General features: G+C 39.9%; 2 protein-coding genes across 10 annotated transcripts in view; one reads left to right on the top strand and one right to left on the bottom strand.

Annotated features, from left to right (window-relative positions):
- Positions 1-944: 944 nt before the first annotated feature.
- On the top strand, positions 945-11184 carry HNRNPA3 (heterogeneous nuclear ribonucleoprotein A3). 4 transcript variants are annotated; one of them, XM_032356031.1, is made up of 11 exons: positions 945-1048; positions 3031-3153; positions 3242-3388; positions 3467-3677; positions 3941-4030; positions 4115-4207; positions 4287-4367; positions 5259-5402; positions 6519-6641; positions 6753-6825; positions 6918-11184. In XM_032356031.1, exons 1-10 carry the CDS (start codon positions 1043-1045, stop codon positions 6803-6805), a joined length of 1071 nt encoding a protein of 356 aa, XP_032211922.1. In that variant the 5' UTR covers positions 945-1042; the 3' UTR covers positions 6806-6825; positions 6918-11184. The 4 variants fall into 4 exon arrangements, with proteins under 4 accessions (XP_032211922.1, XP_032211918.1, XP_032211919.1 ...); XM_032356027.1 differs by having other exon boundaries at positions 971-1114; XM_032356028.1 differs by having other exon boundaries at positions 971-1114; positions 9601-11184.
- A 5193-nt stretch (positions 11185-16377) lies between these two features.
- Positions 16378-20794, bottom strand: part of NFE2L2 (nuclear factor, erythroid 2 like 2) — a 34343-nt gene continuing 29926 nt past the window's right edge. For 5 of the 6 annotated variants that reach the window (XM_032356033.1, XM_032356032.1, XM_032356037.1 and 2 more), the window contains 4 exons: positions 20414-20680; positions 19824-19913; positions 18786-18977; positions 16378-18110 (listed from right to left, as the gene is read on the bottom strand). In XM_032356033.1, the coding sequence (XP_032211924.1) occupies positions 16884-18110; positions 18786-18977; positions 19824-19913; positions 20414-20680 (1776 nt within the window). In that variant the 3' untranslated portion in view covers positions 16378-16883. The remainder of the gene's footprint in view (positions 18111-18785; positions 18978-19823; positions 19914-20413; positions 20681-20794) is intronic. The other variant, XM_032356038.1, reaches the window with a different exon arrangement.

The raw sequence follows: 20794 nt of genomic DNA on the forward strand, positions 1-20794 counted from the left end.
CACAGGTGTCGGCGATCACCTAATTCACTCCCATTTTCATTAAAAAAAAAAAACAAAACCGCAAACTAAAGCTCAGCGAGACCGAATAACTTAAAATTACTGGGTTAGATCAAGGATTATTAGATCTCTGGTTTTTAACTCTTTATCTCGTTCCTTATACTTCGAGACCGAGTTGGAAACATTAAAGTAAAACCCACTCGCGCAAAGGGAGCCTATCTGTCCATCTTTTAGAAATCTTGTGAATCGTTCCTTATATTAAATCCGCGAGACTGCTGCTTCAGCTCTTGCCACAGTAACCGTGAGTTAGTAAACAGTGGCGACAGATTTCTTGAGTTCGGTGAGTACTTGAACTGACCTCGACCAGGTCGGCCTTAGCTCATTAAGGGTGAAATTTCACTGTCAGCCGCGTTTTTGAGGCCTTTCCAAGGTGCCAATTGATTCATGTAAGTCGGGGTCGCCAAGAACGTTCAGGGCAGCCCTCACAGTGGGCGTCGCAAAGAAAATGTTCTCTGGCATCCGGAAACGTGTGAGATGCCGAGAAGCCTAGAGGGCTTTTCTGCAACCTTTCAGTACAAAAGAGAAAAGTGGGGTTTTATTCAGGCACTGGAAAGAAATGAATTCGAAAATGAATACCGAGAGGTCTACGTGGGGGAGGGGAAAAAAAGGCCAGAAGAAAGAGAAAGGCCTTTTTCTCCAGTGACGAGCGGTCACAAGGCGTACTCCAGACGTGGGCGCTCACCATTCGCTGAGTCCGAGATGACGTCACCGCAGCAGCCCGGGCGCGAACGGCGGAAAGGGCGGCACCGCACTGGAAGTTGGCGAGGCGCGCGCGCTCCCGCGCCCCGGCCCGCCCCCGCTCTCTGCCGGCCAACCCGCTTGTCCATTCTCTTTTCGCGCCCAGTTGGCCACGCCCCCTTCCCAATTCGCCCCTCCCCCACCAGCACGGCGGCGCGCGGAAAGCGCGTCACGTGATGACTAGCCCCGCCTCTTCCTCTCGGTCCCATATTGAACTCGAGTTGGAAGAGGCGAGTCCGGTCTCAAAATGGAGGTAAAACCGCCGCCCGGTCGCCCCCAGCCCGACTCCGGCCGTCGCCGCCGCCGCCGGGGGGAGGAGGTATTAGGGGGAGAGCGGGGGGTTGATGGGTAGTGGCCGGCATGGGGGACCTAGCTCGGTGGGAGCGGGGAGGCCGGGTGGACCGGATCGGCCGTCCCGCGCTCTGCGTTGAGACGGGCGGTTGGGGGGAGGGGAGCGGGCCTCAGAGGTCGCCTTGGGGCCCCTCGCCTTTCTCGCCTTCTTCTTCGGCTGCACAAATGGCCCTTCGGAGGCTCTGCGTGGTTCGGGAGACCTCCGGAGGGGACCCGGCCCGCCGGCCGCGCGGCCTCGGATTCGAGGCCGAGGGCGGCATGGCGGGCCCCGGCGGGAGCGGTTGGGAGGAGGCGGTGGGGGAGGGGAGGGGACGAGCAGTCACATCCGGGCGAGCGAGCAGGCGGGCGGCGGCCACATTGACATTGATCCGCTGCCGCGTTACGAAATGGCGCATTGGGCCGCAATGGCCGCCGCCTCGCTCCGCCGCCCGGAAAGAGAGCGCGGGATTGGAAGGAAGCGGGAGGAGGCGGCCCGGCAGAAAACGCCACAAATGGCTTCGGATCATGCGGCCTACTGCTTTCGCTGAAGTTAATGCCGGCGCGTTTCTAGCCCTTGTAGATCTCTGAGGCGACGAGAATTTTAATTCTGGTTTTTTCTTCTCAGTACCCAGTTCACAGTACGAAATTTTTTTAAAAGTTTGCTGCCTTAAAATACTTCTTTTTTGCCATTCTTTATCAACTATTTAGAATTACACGTATCTTCGCGTCATGCGGGTCGGCTCTGGTTGTAGTTTCTTGGATTTTTGTTTGAGAGGACTGCAACCACAGTTGAATTTTTCATGTTAGAGATAATTTTATGTGGGTTATAATTGTATTCTGTCATCTCTGTATTCTGTCGATTAATTACAAGTAACCAAGATTTGAAACGATGAGACCAGGTGAATTGATGCTTTAGGCTATTAATCATTTAACATTTTTTTCTAGCATGTCACAGTGTTTTCATATTAAATGCCTTAACATCTCTACTTTGGAAGACACAGGAAGACATTAGAATGTAAATGTGAGCCCCTTTATTTAAGGACTTTGGATGAACTATACTTAATGCATGCATTAAATGGCAGCTAATTTACTGAGGAGCTAATTCAGTTGCAAAACAATTCAGGCCGTATCTTAATTTTTAAAAGTCTGTTTCTCGTGCTCCATTATTGTCAAAAAGCATACACTATATTTAATATAAGTGCAGCTTGCCCTGTTTGTGACCGTGTATTTTTGAAATTTTTGCCATGTGATACAAGTGCAAATAGGTAACTTTATATACTCTAAAACAAATTGGTTACAGAAAGCTATCAAGATACTGGTCGGTGTCTTTTTGTAATTTTGGGGGGTGGGGGAAGAGTGCTGGTTTAGCCTTGAATTGAGGAATACCTTTTTTAACCTTGATATGCTTGAAAGTGATGGATTTTTTAAAAATTTGCTGCTCAGAACCTTTAAGTTACATACTTCAGTTTTGTGGTTTAACATTAAATGTTTGAAGTGTAGACTGATGAGGGAAGAAATGAAAAATGGTATGGATGGAACACTACTTTTACAGCACTTTGTTTTCTTACTTAAAGAGCAGTTTGTCAGTAGCAACTTCTAAAATAATTTGTCCCCAGATGCTTTAGTTGTAGTCCAAAGTTAAGGGACTTTTGATTGTGGAATTTTCTTGGACTTAAATGTAGTTGGAGTGATATTGGCATTTGTAAGGCTGTGTAGATTTTTTTTTGGTATTTGGGTACCTTTCATCAGTCGGTGTGTGGTCTTACTCCAGTTTTTAATTGGACAGTGCTAATGGTACAGGAATCTGATACTGAGTTTATTAAATATTTGTAGCAGATTAAAGACTTGTGTATCTCAGCAATTTACCTGGTAAAAGAAATAATTGAAATGTATTTGTTTCCTTAGGGCCATGATCCAAAGGAACCAGAGCAGTTGAGAAAACTGTTTATTGGTGGTTTGAGCTTTGAAACTACAGATGATAGTTTAAGAGAACATTTTGAAAAATGGGGTACACTTACAGATTGTGTGGTGAGTTACTAAAGGAACAAAAAAAGGCTGTTAAGGGGTGTAGGGCCTGTACAGATGTATTTCAGTACTTTAAAATTTTGTTTTATAGGTGATGAGAGACCCCCAAACAAAACGTTCCAGGGGTTTTGGTTTTGTGACTTACTCTTGTGTTGAAGAGGTGGATGCAGCAATGTGTGCCCGACCACACAAGGTTGATGGGCGTGTAGTGGAACCAAAGAGAGCTGTTTCTAGAGAGGTATTTTCATAATATTACACTGTGTAATATGTGAGATAGTTGGAGAATTTGGTTTTTGACTAATTTTTTAATCTGTAGGATTCTGTAAAGCCTGGTGCCCATCTAACAGTGAAGAAAATTTTTGTTGGTGGTATTAAAGAAGATACAGAAGAGTATAATTTGAGAGACTACTTTGAAAAGTATGGCAAGATTGAAACCATAGAAGTTATGGAAGACAGGCAGAGTGGAAAAAAGAGAGGATTTGCTTTTGTAACTTTTGATGATCATGATACAGTTGATAAAATTGTTGGTAAGTAGAAACTTACTGGAACTTGAATGAGAAAACAGAAAAGTTCCCTTTGTGCTATGTTAGATTTGCCAGATTGCGTTATCATTTTGTATTGCATTTAATAGCCTATAAAGCATGTGGTTCAGTTTTCATAAATGACATTCTGGAACACTCCCTCATTCTTGAAGTGACTACTTTCTTGATATTTAATAAGTTATGTAGTGATGTGTTTTTCCAAACATCAAATAACTTCTGTTTGTTTGTTTGATTAAAAAAATTTTTAGTTCAGAAATACCACACTATTAATGGGCATAATTGTGAAGTGAAAAAGGCCCTTTCTAAACAAGAAATGCAGTCTGCTGGATCACAAAGAGGTGAGTAGTACAATATATACACATAAAATAGGTATGAGTGGCATTTGTAAGGTTTTTAAAGCTCTCCCTTTCTCTTGTTTAAAGGTCGTGGAGGTGGATCTGGCAACTTCATGGGTCGTGGAGGGAACTTTGGAGGTGGTGGTAACTTTGGCCGTGGTGGAAACTTTGGTGGAAGAGGTAAGACGGTGATTGTGTCTACCTGAAGTTACTGGTAAGTTGTATGTTTGGTTCTAATTCATACCTTGTTTTTCCTCAGGAGGCTACGGTGGTGGTGGTGGTGGCAGCAGAGGTAGTTATGGAGGAGGTGATGGTGGATATAATGGATTTGGAGGTGATGGTAAGTTTTTAATGGGTATTTGATATTTTGATTTTGTTTCTATACTAAATGGAAAGTTACGTATTTGTTTATATTTTTAATTTCAGTTAAAATTGGCCTGGCTTGACTACATTAAAGTAGACTTTCCCCCCTTAAACTCATAACATTAGCTAGTTCCTTTTTTGGCCAGTAGCATTTACTGTACTAGCATTTGAGCTGAATTGTGTCTTGCGAGATAGTTTACCATTTTCTTTATTAGTGAACTTAAAGTTCAAAAAACTAGAATTTTTTTTTTTTTTTAAGTATGGAAAGATACTTAAGCATTCGTCTTAAACTCTGTCCCACAGCTGCCGCTGTTGCTGCTGCTTTGGACTGCACAGGCAGGGGAGGTGGAGAAAGGCAGAGGGAGGAGGAGAAGCAGTTCCCCACTGAGCAGGGATCCCATGTAGGGCTCAGTCCCAGGACCCTGGGATCATGACCTGAGTGGAAGGCAGCCACTTAACAGAGTCAGTCACCCAGGTGCCCCAGCCCAGGTTTTTTTTTTTTTTTGTTTTTTTTTGTTTTTTTTTTAAGATTTTTACTTATTTGTCAGAGAGAAAGAGTACACACAAGCAGACAGAGTGGCAGGTAGAGGCAGCGAGAGAAGCAGGCTCCCTGCCCAGCAAGGAGCCCGATGTGGGACTTGATCCCAGGACCCTGGGATCATGACCTGAGCTGAAGGCAGCGGCTTAACCAACTGAGCCACCCAGGAGTCCCCAGCCCAGGTTTTTGATGCTCTGTTAATGAGGTGTTAACTAGTCTTGAGTGTTAAATTAAGTCATTGGTTTATTTCCAAGTTGACCAATTGTAATATAAATTAGAGTTCAGTAACTTAACATATTGATGTTTTTGTGTGACTTCCATTTTTCTTAGGTGGCAACTATGGTGGTGGTCCTGGTTATAGTAGTAGAGGAGGCTATGGTGGTGGTGGACCAGGATATGGAAACCAAGGAGGTGGATATGGAGGTGGTGGTGGAGGATATGATGGTTACAATGAAGGAGGAAATTTTGGAGGTGGTAAGCTTTCATTTGTTTTATATGTTCAAGATGTTTATAGTTCATAACATATTTCAAAATGTGTTAAAATGCAACATTTGGTCAAATAGTAATACTAGAAAATACTAAAAAGATGAATGATTAAACTGAATTTTTTTGCTTTGCTGGCTGTTTAGCAAATTGGTAAAATATGAACATACTTTTTATGTTCATACATTTTTATGTAATTTTTCAACATCTTTCCAATTTTTTCAACGTTTTTATGTAATTGAATGGATGTTTCTCAGTAATTTATTTATTGCTAGAATTTTGATTCTGCGCACTTTTAAATTGGACAAATGGGAACAGTAAATTGAATGTGCAGACACATTGAAATGAATAGAGTGTGTTCTGGAGTTCGGGACAGAAGTACTTGGAATTTTAATGTCCTAGGTACATTTTATTTAAAAAAAATTTTTTTTTAAAGATTTTATTTACGTATTTAACAGATCACAAGTAGGCAGAGAGGCAGGCAGAGAAAGGAAGGGAAGCAGGCTCCTTGCTGAGCAGAGAGCCCGATGTGGGGCTCGATCCCAGGACCCCGAGCTCATGAGTTGAGCCAAAGGCAGAGGCTTTAACTCACTGAGCCACCCAGGTGCCCCCCTGGGTACATTTATCTTTAAGCTATATGCCCAACGTGGGGATTGAACTCATGACCCCCAAATCAAGTGTTGCATGCTCTACCCACTGAGTCAGCCAGGCACCCCTAGAAAAATTTTCTTAACAGCCAATTTAGAATACCTTCTTTGTCACTGACTGAAAAGTTGAGCTAGTCCTAATTAGAGCCAGGTCAAGTATAGTTGATGATAGTGGTATGAAGGCAAGAATGTGTGCTAGGGTGTTGGCATCTGATATGGACGAAAGATGGCACTTATCTGTATATATGCTTTTCCTGGACCATCTTTTTATATCCTCTCTTCCTACTTAATGCCTGAGGTCTGCTAGTGGTACTCTTGGAGTCAGTACCTCTGTATATGGTTTTCAAAGGGTCGCCTTGTAATAGAGTGATGTCGTGATTGTGGAAAGGTAATAATCAGTATATTAAAAAGAAGAAAATAATTGTGTAGGTTAACCACAATAAAACTTTTGTAATTTCAGGTAACTATGGTGGTGGTGGGAACTATAATGATTTTGGAAATTATAGTGGACAACAGCAATCAAATTATGGACCCATGAAGGGGGGCAGTTTTGGTGGAAGAAGCTCGGGCAGTCCCTATGGTGGTAAGTACTTTTCTTCGCCTCCCCACCCCTACCCCTTTTGGTTAAAAATTATTGCTGATTTCTTAATTAAAAACGTACAATACATTTTTTAAAAAACCTGTGTATTTCTAGGTGGTTATGGCTCTGGTGGTGGAAGTGGTGGATATGGTAGCAGAAGGTTCTAAAAAATTTTCAGAAGAAAAGGGTAGGTATCTTTAAAATTTTATCATGATGATAAAGAATATGTGGAACTGTTCACTGAGTGTAATAATTTTTTTATCCTGTATTATTCAACAGGCTACAGTTCTTAGCAGGAGAGAGAGCGAGGAGTTGTCAGGAAAGCTGCAGGTTACTTTGAGACAGTCGTCCCAAATGCATTAGAGGAACTGTAAAAATCTGCCACAGAAGGAACGATGATCCATAGTCAGAAAAGTTACTGCAGCTTAAACAGGAAACCCTTCTTGTTCAGGACTGTCATAGCCACAGTTTGCAAAAAGTGCAGCTATTGATTAATGCAATGTAGTGTCAATTAGATGTACATTCCTGAGGTCTTTTATCTGTTGTAGCTTTGTCTTTTTCTTTTTCTTTTCATTACATCAGGTATATTGCCCTGTAAATTGTGGTAGTGGTACCAGGAATAAAAAATTAAGGAATTTTTAACTTTTCAATATTTGTGTAGTTCAGTTTTTCTACATTTTAGTACAGAAACTTTAACAAAATGCAGTTTTGAAGGTGTTTCCTTGTGAGTTAACAAGTAAAGAAGATCATTGTTAATTACTATTTTGTATGAATTTTGCTAAAGTTAACTGTAAAGAAACACCTGCTGACTTGCAGTTTAAGGGGAATCTATTCTCTGCATTTCCAAACCATGAAATGAATGGGCTCTGACATGTGGAGAGAATAGATAATTTGTATGTTTGCAATGTGTGTTTTAGATAAATAGAATTGGGTATTTAAATTAGCATACTTGTGAATTTAATAGCATTAAGATTTACCTTCAAATGAAAAAAATCTCAAAATTTCTATTTGGTTTTTGTGCATTTTCTTTCAAAATGTAATCATATGATTTTAGTGTGTTAGTTTTGCTAAGAGTCCTAGCCATGTTTAGAGCATCTCCATTCTACATTCACCTTGGTCACATGTGAACTGCCATAGTTTTATTTGGGTGTAAAGAATGTCTACTGCCCTTTGTTTAAATTCTGGAAAGGGGCAGTGGATGTTTTCCCTTTCACTTAAAAACCATTCTTAAAAATTTAAAAATACAGGACCACTAAGCGTGCTGTGTCTGAGCAAATTAGTGGCTACCATTTTTTTTCCCCTTCCCGTTTTCAAAGCACAAGAGGCCCATAAATCTTCGGTTATTTTCCTTGGTTTAATATATATATTTTTTTGATACAAGCTTTCAGAAGCAAGAGAATAAAAATCATGCGTTGTTGAACCCTTAACTGGCTGGCATGCTTTCCTGTTTGTACCCTCTCTATTGGATAAAACCAAGGACAGTCTAGATAAAATCATAAATGACTTCACTGCAGTAGAAGTGTAGCACAGTTGCTTAGTACAAGCTTCTCACTTTCCCACCTGAATACAAAGTTGAATAGTCTGAGTTCTTGCTCACTTAAAATCTAAAAGAACACACTGTTACTCCATGTGTATGGTTGAACCTGAATCGTGTCGGTATGAGTTAACAGTTTGGTTTGGAAGACCTTGGTTGAGAAGAGTTTCAGATAAGGTCATATATAAACACCAATGTCTACTGTTTCGCGCCAGCTAGTGCTTACATTTCATTCGAGCCCTAAGTTATGTGCTCTGCTGTTACCTTTCTTTGGCAGTTGAACGTTGAATTCAAGATTATTTTTGTTTTCAGAAGTACTAAGCAAAACAAGCAATAAAAAGGGGAATGGGGCGTGCTAGTGTTTGAATATGCTCTCTTGTTGCTCTAATTCTGTGCCTCTGTGCATTATTAATATTTGGATGCATGCAATGCCAGCATGGAAATCGGTCTTCACAGATACTGCAGTTTTCCAGAAAACACTCACAAACCAATAAATGTAACAGACAACATTCCATTTGTTAATGGACATATGTGAATAAGCAGCGTAGAAAATAGGCTAATATTAGAAAATGGTTAAGTCTTTAACAACTTCAAATGTGGTTATATAAATGGACACTGTCAATGTTCATAACTTAAACCTGGGTACCTGGTCAAAGTACTGCTTGGGAAACATTTTATTAAAATTGAGCTAAATTGTCTCAAGTTCTTTTATTCATATAATAAAGGTTGAAGGAATGGGGGAGATTAACATTTCCTGTTGCTATGTTTGTGAAATTGTTTGACACAACCTTGACAGTATCCTTTAATGGCATATGAGGTTATTTGTACTGTTAACAACCTTTTTATGTTCTGGAACTAGTTTAATAGTGAAAATATTTTCAGTAAGTTGATGTTTGCAACCTATAAGCAGGTGAAATCTGTGTATGTGACCTGTTTATAAGTTGTATTAGCTTAGTTCTTGTGAACAGTGTGGAAAAGTAAGCCATGAGGAGAGCGATTTAACCAGCTTTAAAGGACCTAAGGTGTGCATTTTAAGCACAGTCTGGATCAAAGGAGACTCACTAAGACAGGACTTCAGCAGCCTTTTGAGTATGGACAAGTCAGCATAAATAAAGAATGACAAGGCAGCAGCAAGAGCTTCAACTACAGAGAAGTGAAGGCATAAGATACTATGGTGATAGTGAGCAACTTTCCAAAAGCTAGTTAAATCTGCTTATTACAACTGAAATATCGAAGAAAGTCTAGCAGGAAGGAGCTCTTCGCCTATTGGAACATCAATGAGAGATAGTTGCCACAGTCACTAGGTCTAGCATTTAGACCTGCAAGGAAGGGCAATAAGCATTAGGTAAGGCTTGAATTTGAATTTTTTCACTAATTAAAGAGTAATTTTTTGTAAAGCAAGGTAAGAGTAATCTTTTTGATTTGCAGGTTGAATGAGAACCCTTCTTGCCTAAATGAGGAATGTCTTTCCTACCATCTTAAATACGAAGGTTTCTGGCTGGGTAAGGTTTGTAGCTCACAGTAAAAGCTGATGACACCATTTGTTCCCTACAAACACATATTACATATTTTCAAACTTAGGTACACTAGCAAAATTATTCAGCTGATAACTTCGAGAACCACATCCAACACATTTTAAAAACAGTTTTAGGCCCTGGCAACAACCATGAGTATCTTGAGTCAGCTATGGCTCCATGTATATGATTTATTCTTGGTGTCTTTAGGATAAAGTTAGTTTTTGGTAAGAGGAGTAAGGTAATAAGCAGGACACTTGTAAAAGAAGCATTAAGCTGCCAATCCTCATTCTATGAAAAACCCCTTAGAATGAACTTCCAAAATTGCCAGGCGATACAGACTGAAAAATGGTCTTCATTCAAGTGGCCTCCAATTCTCTTGCATGTAAATTCAGGGAATTACTTGAATAGGGTGCATTTTTGGTTCTTTTTAACCAGTTAGCCAGAAGTAGTAGGGGCCTAATTATGCTATCCCCTTTTAAAAAGATTTCCCAAAGAACAGTTAAAATATTCCTGAGTTACTATTCATATCAGTTAGTGATTATTCATAAGGGCTATTGCTGCCCCAAAAGGGCTTACTAAAATTTGAGATTTGAGGGGTACCTGGTGGGCTCAGTTGGTAAGAGTTGAGCATGCAGCTCTTGCTTGGGTTTATGAGTTCAAGCCCTGTTTTGGGCAAACACTTGGGCAGGTTTAAAGCAGTTTCTAAATTATAAAGTTCATACGTAGTAGATTTAGTTCGCCAGAGTTTATTCTTGGAAAATGACTGGTTGGCTCTGTCTGTACCTAAATCAGGATTGAATTTCTACACAGAAGTGTTGAAGAAGGTAATAGTATTTTGATGATTTTTTTTTTACTAAGTGGTTGTAGTGTGACATTAAGATAGGAAACATTTTTTTAAAAAGGCATTGTTCTTTCTTTACAGTCCATCTCATTTCTTGCAAAATAAATTGATTTTATTTAAATGTTCCATTGTCATTCCTGAAAATGTGCTCTTCAATCATAGTAGCAGTTTTAAAAAAAAAAAAAGTTCTAAGGAGGGGGAAATGGTTGAGGAAAACATTTCAATCAATCTTGTCAAGCCATCTCACATGTTACTGCTTCCCACGCTACATTTTTTCAAAAACAACAAACCTGATACACTGAAATCTTGAAAAAAATTGGGTAATACAGGTCATTTAAGGATCTGAACAACTGAAATTAGCCTGTTTCTTAAGAGTTCCACTATGTAAGTTACGACTTGAAACATTTCTAGTTATGGACAGTCTCTCAAAGTTCCAGTAATTGATGTCACAAGTAGTTGAATGATTTGCAAGTTAATGCAGGGGTGAAGTAAGGATTGTTAGCCTATATAATATTCAAGATTACTTCTAAATTCAATGTTTTATCCTGATTTTTAAGACTTAAGAGGTGGTCTGTAATGGATTCAAATGTTTCATTTGTAGTATAATGAGATGTTTACAGAAAGATAACTTTTTCATTAAAATATTTTTAGAAATGTGTGTGTTGTTTTGTTGCTTCACGGTGTTGATGTAATTTAAACACTAGGTGAATATTACATTAGTAAAATAACAGGAAACTTGGAATGATCCTTTATATAGCAGTTAAAGATCATGGATTCTATTCAGTGGAAAATGAATACACGACACTAGAAATACATGTTAGAAAAATAAACCAAAAGCGTATTATTTAAGGATATAAGTCTTGAATACCAATAGGTGAGATGTTGGGGTGATGAGGAATCTGAACTTCTGGAGAAAAAATAAAAAGTTACGGATACTCGGGAAGAGATGGGGACAGGGTTTCAGAGTTGGATGAATTCCCCTCCCCACCCCTATCCAAGGCAGTGGATTGCTTGAGTCTACTGTGGTATGATGGGCTGGGAGGAAAAAGCATGAAATTTTGTCAGACTGCAGTGGTGCATTTTAATAAAGGTGATAAGAGCAAAGTGATCAACTGTAAGGGCTTTGAGAATTGTGACTTTCAGGAAAACTAGAGCACAAGTATTTAGATTATTAGTGTTAATAATAGCATATTAAATACAGTTGAAGCTGTGTGAGGAATTTGAGCTGTTAGGATTATGACACATTTTGGTCACAATGCAATATATGCAGTGGTTTCATATTTTGCAGCTTTAAGTACTTTATAATCCTGTTTTAATATTTGACTTCCAAAGTAACTTAGCAAGGGTGGACTTAATTTCTACCAAAACAAGTAAATTTGTCTTTCAGAGTGAAAATGATACTCAGGCAACAAAACATTGGAATCTTCCATGTATTCATAGACTAAATCTTAGAGATGAGTGTTTTGCAAAAACTGGACCTATGTTATAGTTGATTTAAGTTAGGATTGTATAGAAAGTACCAAGGATTGGGAAGGGGTTAAGATTAATAGGTAAAAGATGCTATTTTTGGTTAGATTTTTTTCAAAGACCAGTAATTACAGATTGTATTGAACTGCCTTTCAAGCGATAAAGGTTAAGTGAACACCATACTGAAAGCTAGTTAGGAAATAGGAATTTGCCCAAGATACTCAACTTGAACAATTTACTGATAAATTTAGATAAAGTTAAGTACAAGGTGTTGGCAGCTTTAAGGTATGAAAGTCACCTAATCCATGTATGTAGGCATTGTTGTTAAAAGGGCCTATAATCACAAGGGCAAATCAAGTAACATTACACTAGACGTCAAAATACATCGTTAGTCTGCATTGTTGACAGAAATGTTGAATAAATTTTTGCTTTTCAAAATACTTAGGAAAAGAACTGATAGGTGCTCTATTTGGATTTAATCTCATTTGTCTCTTACATCCTTAATAGGTTAGAAAATTCAGTTAGGTTTTTGTTTCTTGGAATCAAGTTTAACAGTAAAATACTTCAATACAGAAGTTGTTTTTGTGAGCTTTGGCAAGTTTATTTGGGGTTTCTTTTTTATGCATGCTACACTTAGGCAGTTAGGTGATGCCAACAGACCCCTAGGAATGGTGGTTTTATATACATTAAATATGTAGAATTAAGCATTACATTGAAAATAGTAATCAAGGGACACCCGGGTATTTCGGTTGGCTGGGCATCAAACTGATTGCAGCTCAGGTTGAGAGATAAGCCCCATTGTTGGGCTCTGTACTGGGCTCTGCTCGGCCTGGAGCTTGCATAAGATGCCTCCGCTCTCCCCAGGAGTAATCAAAATATACGAAGTTTAACTTAGTGGGATATGCTTCAAGTATTAAATGAGGCTAGTGGGTTTGACTTTGGATTTTGAGGTTGTGATGCATAAATGGTATTCCGAAATAACAGGCAGCTGGTAAGGATTTTTAATAACCATTAAAGCACCAGTGTGATTTGTTCTAATATTGAAGGAAATGTTCAATTTCATTAAATGTCAATAACTCGGTTCAAAATTCTGTGACATCCTGTCCAGATTAGTGGCTGTTTGACCTAATTTTTTTGTTGTTGTTGTTTATGAAATGGAGATTATACCTACCCTCATTAAGCCTGAAGGTTAAATCTGATAGTGGGTTTAAAGAACTTAATCTGTTACCTGGCCCATGGTCCCTAAAGATACTTTCGGTAATAATTATGGGTACGGTCTTAATATCTTCAAGCATAGTTAAAATTTTAATGGACAAGGTTAATTATGCCTTTTTTTTTTTTTTTAAGATTTGAGAGCAAGAGAAATAGGGGGCACGAGTGGGGAGGAGAGAGAATCAGTCTCCCCAATGAGCAAGGAGCACGACTCGGCTCTGTCCCAGCACACTGGGATCATGACCCTAGTGGAAAACATGCTTGACCTTGACTGAGCCACCCAGGGGGGTCCCTGTTATGCCAATGTCTTAAGGAGGTTTTTTTCCTCCACAAACAGTGAAAGTTTTTGAGATCTTTAAATTCTTCTCCAGCTCTCGGGGCGCCTGGGTGGCTCAGTGGGTTAAGCTGCTGCCTTCGGCTCAGGTCATGATCTCAGGGTCCTGGGATCGAGTCCCGCATCGGGTTCTCTGCTCAGCGGGGAGCCTGCTTCCCTCTCTCTGTCTGCCTTTCCGTCTACTTGTGATTTCTCTCTGTCAAATAAATAAATAAAATCTTAAAAAAATAAATAAATAAATTCTTCTCCAGCTCTCAAAAAGTATAAAATGCAACTGAAGACTGAACTTGTCCTGGTAAGTATTTTTAAAATAGGAATGAGAATTATTCTGCGTATGTTTTGAGGCTGAGAAGCAAGTATGGTATGAGAAGTACAAGTTGAGCAGCCACCCCTTCCCTAAAAATCCTGGCCTTGAGAAATATCAGCAAGATGTTTCTTTGCATAATAAATGCAGTATCTTTCAGCTAAGGTTTCTAAGAATGCTTGACGTATGTCAGTGTAAAAGGCATAGGTACAGATTTTAAAACGAGTCTAATATTTCAACAATTGGATTGCCATACTTAATCTGAGGACACTAAAAAGTCCAGGTGGACTCAAGTCCAGATGAGATGAACACTTGGCTTCATTTTGTCATGAGGTTAGGAGTTGCTGTATTTAAAATTGGGGTTTCTAACTCTGCATAGTATGGTTAGTACTTCAAAGTCAGTTTTTCAGGTACTGTAAAGAACTATGGTTACTTGAATTAATGAACTGCTCTCTGGCTAGAAGTCTGTTGCAGTCTGCCTGGCAGTGCTTTTCACTCCTGTTAAGTGCCAGCCCGTTCCAGGTGGGGCTGCTGGTTTTGGACTCATGCCACATTCTCAATATGCTCACACACCTGTAATTTTGTCTAAGGGTGGGGCACTTTTGTCAAGATCCTGAGATTTATTTTGTTGAGTTTGGAAAAAAGGTTTCCAGGATCTCAACACCACCACTTGCAGGAGATACTTGACTGCAGGAGGAGGACCAGGACAGAATCTGAATGAGTATTAAGATACACCCATTAGTTCTTGAATTCACTTTGAACCCTGAGCTTTGACCTTTGAGTCAGATTCTCTAATTTGCTAATCTGACTTCAGTTTCTTTCACTAGCAGCTAAAAGGCGTTCTAGTAAGGCTAATAAGGAAAATAAGAAAACACCCATTTGCAGAGTGCTTAATGAACTAGGCACAGTACTTTGTGTAGTAACTCAATACTTGCCCTACAGATGAGGAAGTGAGCCTATGTGCTTTGAGTTACTGGAGATCATTCCAGGAAAATGGTGGCAGCAAGCTCAGCCAATCTGGCTTTAGGGCCTGCGGACCTCTACATGTATCACTCCTAAGGGATTAATAGGATTCAGTGAATAATCCACATGTACTTAACTCTAAATGTACATAACTCAAGATGAATCTTGAGATTCAGTTCCCCCACAATAAAAACGTAAGACAGATTAGATGAAGAAACAGTGAATCAATGCTGAGTGGTCTACTTTTAACTTTGTCTTATGTTTAATCTTTCAGTATGTCCTAAAGTGAATGGACTTTCCCACCTAGACTTCCCTTCTAACCAGTCTTCATCTCGGGGCAACTCAGTTCTTAAATATGTTCAGGTCCTTGAGTGCACCTTCACCCAACATCCATTCTATCAGAAAATTCTTTACCTTTGAAACCTACCAAATCCAGTGCCTTGTCATTCCAGCTATCACCACCCTAGACCAAGACAAAACTATCCCTCCTACGTGAGTTACTTCACAGCTTCCCCACATTCATCTAACTGCTCCCATCTTCACCCTCTAGACTATTTTCAACACATAAGGCTAAGGAAACGTAACACAATAGCTCCCCATTTTGTAAAAGCCAAAGCCGTCATGAAGGTGTTAGGGGTTCTGTGCCACATTACACTCTACCTGCCCTCTCTCTCCCCTCTCCATTTTCAGCCATGTAGTCCTTTTTCTGTCTCAAATAGGCTTCAGAGCCTTTGGACTTTGGTGTCTTGTCTGCCGTCTCTTTTTAGCTAATAGAATGGGTTTCCCTCACCTTCAGATGTTGCCATCTCAGTAAGGCCTTTCTTCTTTGCAACTCTATTTATTCTAGCATGGGGGCAGAGGGAGAGGGAGAGAGAATCATAGGCAGGCTCCATGCCCCAGTGCAGAGCCTGACACAGGGCTTGATCTCATGACCCTAAGATCATGACCTGAGTCGAAATGCTGTCAGACACCACTTGACTGAGCCATCCTGATGCCCCTCCAACCCTATTTTAAATCGCAATGCATCCTTTCTACTGGCCTTCCCAATCCTGGCATGTGTAAAGTTTGCTGTCTTCAAAAACAGATTTTGGGGCACCTGGGTGGCTCAGTCATTAAGTGTCTGCCTTCTGCTCAAGTCATGATCTCAGGGTCCTGGGATTGAGCCCCACATCAGGCTCCTTGCTCAGCAGGGAGCCTGCTTCTCTATCTCCCACTCCCTCAGCTTGTATTCCCTCTCCTACTTTGTCTCTATCAAATAAAAACCTTAAAAAAAACAAAACAAAACGGATTTCCACTGTGTCCTTTGTATTTTAAAAAATACCTAGCACATGGTAGGCAAACATGCACTGGTATGAGTAAATTTTCCTTGGTTGAGAGGTACTTGATATTGAAAGAAAATACCTTCTTGATATACTTTATAATCTCTGGAACCAGAAGTTTAGTATAAAATACTTGTCATATTTTCACTGACTGGAAACATTTTGAAAATGCAAAATGCCTGAATATGTTAAGTGTGTTACTGTTCTGGAAAATAACTGTAAATAAATGCAAATGAATTCCAAAGAACTTAACGGTAATATTCCTTTATTAGTACCAGCTTTTCAACTAAATTGGTTTGCCAGAGCTAAACAATTTAATATAAAAAAAATGCTTTTGTTCATAAAGTATTTATAAAAAAAGTACATAGTGGTTAGTTTTACAACAATTTGCTTTTAGCCAGATATCATATAAATCTATGAATGTAACAAATTAGATAAGAACAGTATAAATAAGAAGTTTTTGTAGTATTTACACTTATACAGAAACTAGCCCAAATGGTGTTCTAAGAAATGAAGTTTGCAGTTAAAGTGAAACTACTGATTCAGCATACTGATGAATTATTTTAATGCTTTTTAAAGGCTGTATTATTTTCTATACTAGTTTTGACTACAGTTTTGCATAGAATTACTTATAAAGTATATTTTTGCATTTCACATCACAGTAGGAGCTTTTAGTATAACAGTACAAAAACAAAACCAAAAAAACCCCCAAAACAACCCACTAGAGCTCAGAAAAGGTCAGATCTTCCCAAATCTAGTTTTTCTTCATATCTGGCTTCTTACTTTTGGGCACAAGGAATACATTGCCATCTCTTGTCTGCTGCAGGGAGTACTCACTAGGGGAGTAAGGTTTTCCATCTTCATCACGGAGCATGCTGAACACTTCGAGATACAAGGTGCTGAGTTGTTTTTTCAGTAGATGGAGGCTTTTGTCATTCTCCCCTTTTTCTTTGAGCAATTTTTCTTTTTCATCTTTTAAATGATCCAAATCTTGTTCCAGTTCCACTATATTTTCCAGTTTTCTTTTTCTGCAATTCTGAGCAGCCACTTTATTCTTACCCCTCCTGCGAATATCTCGAATTAATGCCAACTGAGCCTCATTGAACTGCTCCTTGGACATCATTTCATTGAAGTCATCAACAGGGAGGTTAATGATCTTTTCAACAGGGAATGGGATATGGAGAGCTTTTGCCCTTAGCTCATCTCTTGTGAGATGAGCCTCTAAGCGGCTCGAATGTTTATCTTTTGTGAATGGGGTTTTCCGATGACCAGGGCTTACAGGCAATTCCTTCTTTGGCGTGTTTTCGCACTGGGTATCACGTACAGGAGCGCTCTGCCCTGGAGATGGTGACAGGGGTTGGGCTGTATCTCCAGCAGACTGTACTGGCTGTGTTTTAGGACCATTCTGTTTAACACTTCCAGGAGCACTATCTATCTCTTCCATTTCTGAATCACTGAAGCCAAGTGGTGTGTCTCCATAGACTGAAGATTCCACCGAGTGTTCTGGTGATGCCATGCCAGGACTTGTGTTGAGTGAAATGCCAGAGTCAGAATCATTGAATTCTGTGCTTTCAGGCTGGTTGTGATTGAAGGCTTTACAGAGTGATAGATCAGAAACATCAATTGGCCCATTAAGAAGTTCAGAGAGTGACTGGCTTAATGTAGCAGAGGAGGGCACGCTGTTGCTACTACTGGGTTCTGCTATGAAAGCAGAATAAAATTCATCACCAAAATCTGTGTTTATTGTGGCATCTGAATTTAATGAGTTCACGGTCAACTGGCTGGAATCTTCTGTGGAGAGGATGCTGCTGAAGGAATCCTCGAAAGCACTTAGAAAATGTGGACTACAGTTACCTACTTCTTTTTCCAGTGAGGGCACTGATGAGTAGAAATGGTAACTGTTGTCGATTTCTGTCACTTTGGTTTCTGGACTTGGAACCGTGCTAGTCTCAACCAGTTTGTCATTTTGAATATTAAGACACTGGAAAAGAAATTTTTACTAAATGTAAATCAGGTTAAATATTTTAATAGCTAATAATCTGTATCTCATGGCAAATATTTATTATTTATTTATTTTTAAAGGATTTTATTCTGAAGTAATTTCTACCCCCAATATCGGGCTTGAACAGCACAACCCCATGATCCAAGATTCACACGCTCCAGTGATGAGCCGTCTAGATGCTCCTAATGGCAAATATTTTTAATAGCGGATAATCTGCATCTGATGGTAAACTCTCTCCCCACCCCCATTCTTTCCAGGCTCTTCTGTAATTCAGACAGTTCCCATTTTTGACAGATTCTTATGTCTAAGCATACGTATTATTTTCAGAGTTCCTAGATCAGACTTCTGTCCTACAAAGACCAGATCTTTCCTCAAGACATCCAGTCCACTTAATTAAAGTGCATAGAAGTGAGCACGAACAGCCCTCGTGACTAAATTTATTTAAGTAACCTCTACACCCAGCGTGGGGCTCAGACTCCCAATCCCGAAAGAGTCACATGCTGTAGGGAACTGGGCGGCCCTCCTACGACGGATTTAAAAGCCCCCTCCAATCCTTCCCCTAAGTCGGTGACATGTAAATAACTGCAGTAATTAGTTTAAAGGCACTGAATATGAGAGTGTCTTTGGCGTTTTCTAACAGTAGATCTTAGTTACCTGCAATTCTGGAATGGATAATAGCTCCTCCCAAACTTGCTCAATGTCCTGCTGCATATTGTCTAGATCAGCAATGACTGACTGAACGAGGAGAGTCGGGGATGACTGAGCCTGATTAGAAGCAACGAAGACGGGAGTCTCCATTTGGCTGGGAATATCAGGAACAAGTGACTGAAACGCAGCTGAAGAAACCTAAAATTGACCAAGCATGTATCTACGTGAGTCTGCGGGCAACACTGAAGAACTCCCAGGCCCCATCACAACACCTTACACTGGACCTGGCTAACAGTTCTGTGCTTCTCTAGTTAGAACCACTTATGACCCCTATTTCTACATAACGAAAACACATCTTTTCTCCCCTGCCCAACTGACTCCAGATGGACTCATTTACTAGTTTAACTCTTTTATGCTATGCATTTGAAGGTAAATTTCAAAATAAGTAACAATCTTGAAATTTTAACTTGTATCTCTCGGTAAAAATACCTAGTACAGGGCTTCAATCACATACACTATTAAACTGTTAACTGAGCAAGTCTTGGTTTATTACCAGGTTTGCGTTTTACTCACCAAAATTGCTTTCTTTTTTTTTTTTTAAAGATTTTATTTATTTATTTGACAGACAGAGATCACAAGTAGGCAGACAGGCAGGCAGAGAGGAAGAAGCAGGCTCCTCGCAGAGCAGAGAGCCCGATGTGGGGCTTGATCCCAGGACCCTGAGATCATGACCTGAGCCGAGGGCAGTGGCTTAACCCACTGAGCCACCCAGGCGCCCCACCAAAATTTATTTCTAAATACCTATAACCAGTGGATTATTTGTTTCCATGGTTATGCAGATCCATGCTTCTAGGTATGCAGGGTAAGTGGTTTTGATGTGTAGGGATTTGATTTTTTTGCTTTTTTTTTTTAAATTGTGAAGTTAACTGTAGGCTAAGTTTTCTTCGACAAAATTTCCTCCTAAAATATTTTTTTTAATGGAGACACACTTATAGGACATATTAAATTTAGTTGGGGAGCTTCAGTGTTAGTCAAATGCTATACCTCATTGTCATCGACAAACGGGAATGTCTCTGCCAAAAGCTGCATGCAGTCATCAAAGTACAAAGCGTCTGGTTTGGGAATGTCGGCAACCTTGATAAAAGGGAAGGGGACATCAAAGAAGAAAAAGACTGCTCAGTGTCAGACAATGTTTACAATACAGTTAACCAAACACTTATCTTCTTTCAGAGATCAGTTTAGTATAGAGCACAGAATCAAACCACCAAGACCATCTGGGTTCCAATCTTGGCTTCCCCCATTTCTTGAGTGCTCTGAGCTTCAACTGCTCATCTATAAACAAAATGCTAGCAATCTGTACTAGTAGTTTTACTGCTGCTAGATCCTCACGTTCTGTTCCCACAGCTTACAAAGCGCTGTCAATGTAACGTACGCCCTCGCACTCCTTACAACTCTGTGAGGGCGGGCAGTCAGGTTTGAACTCGTCAGGAGGCTGAGGTTGGGAAGCTGACTTGATTTGGTCATGAAGACAGTAAAAAAGGCAAAGCTGGAATGCAAATCCAGACGTTTTAACTCTTGGGCCAGTATCTCTTCCTTAAACCCTGACACCTTCCCAAGAACTGAGTTTTTTGTACCTGGGAGTAGTTGGCAGAGCTGCTGGTTTCTGATGGGATGTGTTGGGCTGGCTGAATTGGGAGGAATTCACCTGTTTCTTCATCTAGTTGTAACTGAGCAAAAAAGGCTTTCTCTTGCTCCTTTTGGAGTTGTTCTTGTCTTTCCTTTTCAAGTTTTTTCTGTTTTTCCAGCTCGTGCTCCTTCCGTCGTTGACTAAAGTCAAATACTTCTCGACTTACCCCAAGATCTATATCTTGCCTCCAAAGTATGTCAATCAAATCCATGTCCTGTGTTTAAAAAAAAAAAAAAGGCCACGGTTAAGATGGTTTTTAAAACGACAGGTACCATATAATTTACATTATGCCATTGTTGATGGGGGTAGGGTAATGACCATCTGAAAG

The sequence above is a fragment of the Mustela erminea genome, chromosome 8 (genome assembly GCF_009829155.1).
Source record: "Mustela erminea isolate mMusErm1 chromosome 8, mMusErm1.Pri, whole genome shotgun sequence".
NCBI classification, from domain to species: domain Eukaryota; kingdom Metazoa; phylum Chordata; class Mammalia; order Carnivora; family Mustelidae; genus Mustela; species Mustela erminea.